At 43.6% G+C, this 9371-nt stretch overlaps 1 protein-coding gene across 3 annotated transcripts in view; it reads left to right on the top strand.

Annotated features, from left to right (window-relative positions):
• Positions 1-4879: 4879 nt before the first annotated feature.
• MFSD9 (major facilitator superfamily domain containing 9) overlaps positions 4880-9371 on the top strand; it is a 65598-nt gene continuing 61106 nt past the window's right edge. Inside the window, exons 1-2 of one of the 3 annotated variants that reach the window (XM_029604837.1) lie at positions 5087-5237; positions 7199-7324. Coding sequence is in view for 2 of the 3 variants with exons in the window: in XM_029604835.1 (XP_029460695.1) it covers positions 5149-5237; positions 7264-7324 (150 nt within the window). In the remaining variant the exon portion in view is untranslated. Of the gene's footprint in view, positions 5238-7198; positions 7325-9371 lie in introns of all 3 variants that reach the window. The other 2 variants (XM_029604835.1, XM_029604836.1) reach the window with 2 other exon arrangements.

Here is a 9371-nt window from a genome sequence, read left to right as displayed (position 1 = left end):
GAGGTTCCTTTACTCATCCACCAAGAACCAATCTACCTCGCTTTTCAGAAAAAAAGCCAAGGAAAGGCTATTCAACCAGGCCTCTCCCCAGCCGGCTCATTAGGAATATTATTTTACCCACACTTGGTCCTTATGCCATACAATGGCCTTCGGTATTAACTACATTAACCATAGATATGCAAATTCATATCAAGTCAGTTGTCAAATCTTCTTTTTATAAACTGTCTCCATAAAGCCTTTACCTGAACTTATGGCCTTCAGAAGTGTTCTTCAATCTTTAGTACTTACAGGACTTGACTATTGCAATTCTCTATCGGTCTGCCCCAATCATCTATCCGACCACTCCAACTGGTACAGAATGTAGCTGCTCGTTTATTATTTGATAATTACATGACCATATTACTCCGGTTTTATTTTCTTTGCATTGGCTACCCATACAATGGAGAGTTCAATATAAAATGTCATCTACTTTACATAATCTTATTTAAAACAATAAAAGTCTATGGTTTCTAGCTATCATTCACTTTTACATTCCTGTTCATAATCTTAGATCAGAAAATCAATTCTTACTATAGGTCCCGTCACCCAGGATCACCAGGCTGGCAATAACTCATGAAAGAGCTTTTTCCATCACAGGACCCATTATATGGAATTCTATTCTTTTATCTTTAAGATCATTATTATCTACTAAAGAATTTTAAAAAGCCTTAAAATCCTATTTAAGCAAACATTTAAAGATTTATGTGAAATGTAATATGGAAAACTGCTGACTTTGTGGGATTCACTTTTTACCTCATTTAAGGCCACTGTATTCAGTTAGAGTATTTTATTTTATTTTAACATTTAATGCATATATCATAATTGCATTTTTACATTATTTTATCTACATTGTTAGTCATTATTTATTATAAATGTTTTATTTGTAACTTGCCACGAACATTAGAGGGTGCAAATGATAAATCATTTAAAATAAATAAATAAATAAATGTTATCCTTGTCAAAGTCTTAATTTCTGTAATCAGGTTTAACACCAAACCTGGCAAAAAACAGAATATCAAATGTTCGTAAAGAAATAAAAAATTCGGCTTGAAAGATTTCTGCAAAATAAGATTGCTCCAGTTAGTATGAATACTGTCGCTAAGGGGCGGATTTTCAGAGCCCTGCTCGCCTAAATCCGCCCAAATCCGGGCGGATTTAGGCGAGCAGGGCCCTGCGCGCCAGTGAGCCTATTTTACATAGGCCTACCGGCGCGCGCAGAGCCCCGGGACTCGCGTAAGTCCCGGGGTTTTCGGAGGGGGGCGTGTCGGGGGCGGGACCGAGCGCTGCGGCATTTTCGGGGCGTGTCGACAGCGTTTTGGGGGCGGGTACGGGGCGTGGCTACGGCCCGGGGCGGTCGGGGGGGCGTGGCCGCACCCTCCGTACCCGCCCCCAGGTCGCGTCCCGGCGCGCAAGAGGCCCGCTGGCGCGCGGGGATTTACGCCTCCCGGAGGGGGGGGCTTAGACAGGGCCGGGTGGGTGGGTTAGGTAGGGGAAGGGAGGGGAAGGTGAGGGGAGGGCAAAAGGAAGTTCCCTCCGAGGCCGCTCCGATTTCGGAGCGGCCTCGGAGGGAACGGGGGTAGGCTGTGCGGCTCGGCGCGCGCCGGCTATACAAAATCAATAGCCTTGCGCGCGCCGATCCAGGTTTTTAGCAGATACGCGCGGCTCCGCGCGTATCTACTAAAATCCAGCTTACTTTTGCTTGCGCCTGATGCGCCAGCAAAAGTAGGCCAATTCGCGCTATTTGAAAATCTACCCCATAATTGGGATCAGGCCTTAAAGAATGCTGTGTCAGTACTCCAAACTTTTATATTCTGAGGCACTGACATACAGACATAAGGGGAAAAGCACAGGGCGGCTTCTACAGCCAAGTAAAGAAAAGCACAGGGCGGCTTCTACAGCCAAGAAAAGAACATCAAGCAGCATTGTATGAATTATCAAGAAGGCTCCTCACCCAGTAAAAATGTTGCTGGCAGTAATTTATGGGTTTGACGATTGCTTGATTGATAGTAAATATTACTATCATAAAGCTAGGGGGTAACTACATGGAGCGGCAGATACTACCATAAGAAGCTTGCTGGGCAGACTGGGTGGGCCATCTGGTCCTTTAATGCCGTCATTACTATGTTACTATGCATGTTTTCTTTTTAGATTCTCCTCCATTAATATGGTCTACATAGCAGTGATCCTAACTTTTGTTTTGTATATTTTGTTGGTTCCGATTATTGTGATTTTCCTTAACCAAGAATCCCTTGAGTGTATAAATTTGAAATTAATAAAGAGATCATGAAACAAAAATTTTCAGATGATAAATTATTCAAAGCAGTTAAAACATTAGCAGGCTGTGAGGAATTATAGAAGGACCTTACGAGGCTAGGGAAGTGCGCATTTAAATGGCAGATAAAATGTAATGTGGAAATATGCAAAGTGATGCATCTGGGGAAAATAATCCCAGCTATATGTACATAATCCTGAGTTTCACATTAGAAGTCACCACTCAGGAAAAGGGCCTTAAGAGTCCTTATGGACAATGCATTGAAATCCTCTGCTCAGTGTGTGGCGGTGATAAAAAAAAAACCAAAAACCACAAAACACAAATGAAGAAATTATTCTGAAAAGAATAGAACATAAAACGGAGACATAGTGCCTCTCTATAGATCTATGGTGCGACCACATATTGATTATTGTCTGAAGTTTTAGTCATCCTCAAGTCAAACAAGATATAGCATAAAAAGAAAAGGTACAGAGAAGGGCAACAAAAATGATAGAGGCAAGGCTAGTGCTAGGGTACTATGCACCCTAGGTGAACCTTCAATCTCATGCTGTACACCTGCCTATGAGGAGGACCTCTGGAACAACATCTCCTCTCTTGCGTCAGTCAGCATTCACCTCTCTTCTTCTGGTGTCCTGTATCCCCCTCCCTTTGCCCCCATTCACAGCTTTTTTCTATCCCCCCCCCTGTCCAGCATCTCTCCTCTCTTTTTTTGCACCCCCTCCAGCATCCTTCTCCTTTTCACTCCCTACTCAGAATAGTATCCTCCCAATGTTTTTGCCCACTTTTAACAGTGCCCAGAATTCTCTTCCACCCCACCCTCATTACTCAGCACCCTCTCTCCACAAACCCAACAGCCACCCAGCTTCTTTTCTGTCTCCCCCCCCCCCCCCCCCCCATACATCTATCCATTACCTTCTCTCTACTGGTGCCAAGTCTTAAAAGTGGATAGGTGACACCTGAAGGATTTTGCCACTCTCCCTCAAAACATTTTGACACCCTAGGGCAACCACCTAATTCACAAAATAATTCACTGGCCCTGGATAAAAGATATGGAACAGCTCCCTTGTTAAGAAAAGCTAACAGTTTAGGGCTTGATGTTGGAAATGATGAATGTTTTTAAAAAAATCATACAAAGTAAAAGAAGTTAATAAGCAACAGCTATTTACTCTTGCAAATAGTACTAGAACTAGGGGTTCCTTCATGAAACTAAACTGGTACCAGATTTAAAACAAATTTAAGAAAGCATTTCTTCAATCAATGCACAATTAAGCTGTGAAAATTGCAGCTGGAAGATGTAGTCAAGACTAGGGATGTGAATCGTTTTTTGACGATTTAAAATATCGTCCGATATATTTTAAATCGTCAAAAATCGTTAGAGCCGTGATACAATAACAATTCCCCCGATTTATTGTTAAAAAATCGTAAATCGGGGGAAGGGGGAGGGGAAGGGGCGGGCGGGAAAACCGGCACACTAAAACAACCCTAAAACCCACCCCGACCCTTTAAAATAAATCCCCCTCCCTCCCGAACCCCCCCAAAATGCCTTAAATTACCTGGGGTCCAGAGGAACAGTCCCGGTGTGATCTTTCACTCTCGGACCTCCGTGCGTTGTAGAAATGGCGCCGGCGCTACCTTTAACCTGGGCAAAGGTAGCGCCGGCGCCATTTTGTTTTTTTGTCCCCCGACGGCAGGAGCGTAGGAGATCTCTCCCGGACCCCCAGGGACTTTTGGCCAGCTTGGGGGGGCCTCCTGACCCCCACAAGACTTGCCAAAAGTCCAGCGGGGGTCCGGAACGATCTCCTACCGTGAATCGTTTTTCCGTACGGAAAAACGATTCGACTGCAGGAGGTCGTTCCGGACCCCCAGGGACTTTTGGCCAGCTTGGGGGGGGCCTCCTGACCCCCACAAGACTTGCCAAAAGTCCAGCGGGGGTCCGGAACGACCTCCTGCAGTCGAATCGTGTTGCCATACGGCCGGCGCCATTGCAAAATGGTGCCGGCCGTACGGTTTTCGATTTACACGATATTTAAAAAACCCAAACTGCGACGATCCGATTCCCTCCCCCTCCCAGCCGAAATCGATCGTTAAGACGATCGATCACACGATTCACATCTCTAGTCAAGACTAATATTATAGCTAGCTTTTCTTTTTTTAAGCGTTTGGACAAGTTATTGAAGGTCTGGACCGTTAGCTATGGATTACCACTTGCAGACCTGAGCAACAGGGATTGGCTTCTTTTTATTTCCAAAGGACGCGGATTGGCCAGTGTCACAACAGTGACGTGAATAAATAGGTCTGCATTTTTTTCCTTTCTTCCCATCAGGGAGAGATATACAGCATTATTGGTCAGTTTTTTTTTTTGTCTCTATAGACACAAAAAGGGAAGTAAAGCCTTTAATGCATCTAGTCCTATATGCAGTTTAATGAGGGTATTTAAAGTGAACAAAGGTTCCAAAGAAGTTGAAGCAGCCAGAAGTGCAGTTTCAAGGGGGGAAAAAAAATGTCTTCTAAGCGAGTCTTGGCAAGGCTAGCAGCTTCGTGAGCCTCTTGCTCGCCGTCCCAAGGCTGGGTGGCTTGCACTCTACGCCTTTTGCATTGCGCCCCCGAGGATCAGAGGCGCCGACCAGCGCGACGGAGCACGAGCATCACTGCGCGCCGGCAGCGATCGCTCGAGTTGTGCGTCACCGCGCGGCCCAGCCAATCAGCCGCCGCCCCCTCAGCCTTCTGGCGGAACCGGAGCTGGCGGCCGGACAGTAATGCGCAGGCGCGCGGGGGTTCCGGGCTGGCGTTCTGCTCTGTGTCGCTCGGGGCTCGCCCCGGGGCCGGGCGGATGGAGAATGGCAGCTCCCCCGCCGCCCGGGTCCCTCTGCTGGCGGCAGGCAGACGGAATCGCTTCCTGGTCTGCCTGCACCTGGTGGGCTTCCTGGTGAGTGAAGCTAAACTTTGCTGCAGATGTGCTACATGTAGGATTCAGTTTCTATTTATGGTGCTTTTCTTTATTTTTATAGGGAAGTTCCTCATAATTTCATGCGCCTGAATTATGAGTTTGAGGTCAGATGCAGAGGTATTGAGATGAGTATTTATTATGCGATGCATAGGTAAAAAAAAAACGTGGAGGGTGACATCAGATTACTATTGATCTTGAAGAGCAAGTTTCTTTGTAAATATCATTAATTCATGCATGCCACTAGTTGTGAGCTGTATGTCAAGGCCTAAAAATGACTCAAATATGACCACTGGTACTCAGAGGTTAAAGGAGTTGTGTTCTTTGTTGTGTTTCGTCTGATGATGGATAATTGATGGGTAACAACAAAGTAGGTAAAAAGCATGAGAATTGAAAATTATTTTTTTAAAATGTATTTCTTTTTATTCCTCCCTTTTTTTTTTTAATGCATTTCCCATCCCAGATGATATCCTCGGGTGACACTTCCTTGCTCTCACTGGCCTAAAAAGCTGGAGGGAAATTTCTTGCAAGATGCTTATGTCTACAGCTGTCTTTTTGCCTCCCCAAGATGGATCCTGATGCTTCTGTAGTGCATCTAATCCCCTTTTCTTGCTATTTGACAGAAAACTGAAATTCAGTTTCCTGTGTCATAAGGTTGCAGTCTGGGTCATATGACCTGCCTAATACTATGGTTTTTAAGGCATGAGCTGGATATTGTGCATCTAGAACAGTATAACACAAGGACCAGTTCAGCTATTTGGAGTTATGGCCTTCAGCACTACATTTCTCAACTTGCAAAACATCCATATCCATGTTTTCTTGAGGGAGAGGCATTACATAGGTAAGAAAAGAACATAGATACCCCATCCTCTTTGCTCTCGCCCCCATGAACTGCATTCATTGGGCAATTTGACTTCCACTCCATGCTTCCCACATTGCTGCTCCGTCTCCATGGAACATAGTGCTATTCAAAGTTGTGAATGAGGGAAAACCACTAGTTAAGACTATTTTACGATTGTATCATCCTTTGCACACTTTGCACTTGCACAATCATAGAAATATATGGTAGTATCTGCTGTGCTGTGCAGTTACCCCCATGTTTCTCTTAAGGTTAGCAAATGCTGCTCTGTGCAGTTATCCCCAAACCTTTTGCGTGACATGTTTTTGCTTATGGGGCTTGGCCATGGAAGCAGACCTGTGTTTTCCCTTATGTCTGCGCATCACTACCCCAGATTGTAAAAAAAAAAAAAAAGTCAGGACTCGTCTTGGTTTTCTCTGACTCCAATTCCTCTTTTGTGTTCCCCCTGTGCCCCCCCCCCTGTCGAAACAGAGAGTGATGTTGCATCAAAAGCATCGAGGTTTATTGGTTAAGGGTAGTAATCCCAAGTCTTCTGTTAAGGATAGTAACTGCTGCACCGTGCAGTATACCCCCATGCTTATCAGTTCCCCACACCATAAAAATCGGGGCCCTCGTTGATTGCTGTCTGATCAAGATTTGCTTGTAATTCCCACTGTTAAAGATGCAAAGTTAATTTCAGTTCGAAGGTGGGCATTTTCTATGGTTGATCCCACATTATGGCATGCTCTCTCAGCAGATTTACATGCTACAACTGATGTGAAGGTCTTCCATAAGAAAATGAAGCATTTATACAGGCTTTTGCTTAATAATGACTTGTAACTGCTAAATATTTTATTGTGTATGGTTTTGTTGCATGATTTTTTTTAATTGTTTTATTGTTCCTCGCTTAGGATGGTATTTTACTGTGATAAGTGGGTTATAAAACATTTTTAAATAGACTTCCTGATTTGGTAGGTCATGTTCCCTCTCTGGCCATATTCAAGTGCTATTAAAAAAAAAAACAAACCCCAAAAAACCCTCACCTTTTTGAGGTTGCTTTAAATCTGTACAATAATTTTACTTCTGGGAGAATTCTGTGTTGCAGTTATGCAGAATTTGAACAGAATTCCCTTCCTGTGTAGAATTCTACATTTGCCCCGTAGGCACCAGGAAGCAGCAGCAGTGGAGACCTGTACAGGCCAGAGGAGAAGGAATTGCATCAGTGTTAGCTGTAAGTGAGAGAGGAGCAGTGGTGGGGTTGGCCTGCGTAGAATGGAAGAGAATTGGGAGAGTTGGCATTGGCTCACAGAGGCTGGAAGAGATGAACATATGTTGGTTTTGGTCTGTGCAGCTCGAGCAAAGGAGGAAAGCAGTAGGTGGGTGGATCTGGTGAAGTCTAAATAAACGGGGTAAACAGTGAGCCTGGGGGATGGTAGAACTGGTGGTCTTGCTAAAGTGGGGGTCGCAGAGGGAGATAAAGCCTGGGGGCATCTTGCCGGAGGGAGGGAACAGAACTGGCATAGGGAAAGCAGCTGAGTTAAGGAGCCTTGTTTGGGGGGGGGGGGAAGTAGTGAGTGTACTGGGGGATTGATCTAAGGGGGAGGTGAGATCAAGCATGGGGAAGGGATTCAAGCCATGTGGAAGAGAGCTGGGGACTGTTATTGAATCTGTGGGAGGAGAGAGAAGTCTGGTGGGGCTGGGCCTTACGATGGGGAAAAATCTGCAAAAAATAAATTTGCATCTTTTGAATTATAATTTTCTGTAGTGCATTATACATTTTTACTCAAACAGTGGTTATATAGTGTTATCTGAACAACTAGTTTGTAGAACTGTACAATATTCTGTACAGGACTTTAACATTTTTGCACAGAATTCCCCCAGAAGTAAATATAGATGCTTCCCGCAGATTCTTTGTCATGTACACGGTCTGTCTTGGCTAGATTGTAAGCTCCAGGAGCAGGGACTGCCTTTAGTATGTATCAGTGCAGCACTGCATATGTTCAGTAGTGCTTTAGCAGTTGTTAGTAGTAACGGCTGAGAAGAAGGATTCATGAAAGACAATGGATATTTCTACTGCCATGCATATAACTGTACGTACGATTTCTTTATTACCTGCATATGTACTCTGTATGATTTTTTTTCTATATGTTGCAATGTATGATGGACCAGCTTCTTGATACTGTTGGATCTGGCCGCTGCTTTTGATGATGTCGATCATGTAATTTTACTTCAGGCTGGTATTGAAGGCACAATCCAAAACTGGTTTAGTGTCTTCCTAGTGAATAGACAACAGAGGGTCTCCAAAGATTTCCATACATCTGAACACTGGAATTTTCATTATCAAATACCCCAGGGGTTGCCATTGTCCTTGCTCTGTCTGTCTTACCTTTTTATTTTTTTCTTTAACAGCCTTTGGGTGACATTATCAGTTGTTTTTGAGCTTTCAGAAACAAAAGAAATATACACATAAGAATATCAATCCTTTGATATAGTATTTTTTGAAAAGGAAATACAATAGGCTAGGGGCGGATATTAGGGAGATAAAAAGTAAAACCTTAAAAAGAAACAGACTTAACGTGGATATAGCAACAGGTTTTGTTTTGGATCTTTAAACTTAGAAGTTGCCAGGAGACAAAGAAGAAATACTCCTGGAATTAATAAGAGATTTCAGTTGTTCAGGAAGAAAAAAAAACCCAAAACATTCATTCTGAGAGCGGATAATACATTTACCTGGGTATCTTAACACGAAGGAAAACCCCAAAGATATTATCTGCGATCTTAAAGCAGGAAAATCACGTCTCCTTTCTTGAGTAACGCAGGCAAAGTCCAGAAAAATACGGACTACCTGACCGTGAAAAGAAACAGATATGCTTAAAATATCTTTTCATGACTTCGCTTACTTCCTGTTCAGAAATGAAGGAGACGAGAAGGGTAGAGCGATCATAAATCTGTCTTAGAATCTTCTAGAAATTGAGACAGGTTTTCAATAGCATCAGGACGATTTTCTTGAGAAAGTCTCTTTTAGTTGAAACCGGCAGAAAGGGAACATCTTGCTAATACAAGGAGTTTCCCCAGCTTCATACTTTTAGTATTTCAAGAAAATAATTCTGCAAAGTGTAGTATGGGTCTTCCCCCCCCCCCCCCCCCCCACCACCTTGAGAAAGTTCAAGAAGTGAAGGTTTAAATGAGAGGTCTAGAACAAGTAAATGTGAATCTGGTTATTTACACTTTATTTATTTAATTCTTTTATATACCGACCTTCATGACGGGTGTCATAT

The sequence above is a fragment of the Rhinatrema bivittatum genome, chromosome 5 (genome assembly GCF_901001135.1).
Source record: "Rhinatrema bivittatum chromosome 5, aRhiBiv1.1, whole genome shotgun sequence".
NCBI lineage: Eukaryota > Metazoa > Chordata > Amphibia > Gymnophiona > Rhinatrematidae > Rhinatrema > Rhinatrema bivittatum.
The sequence above is the reverse complement of the archived record's forward strand: the minus strand, read 5'-3'. Positions and strand labels throughout refer to the sequence as shown.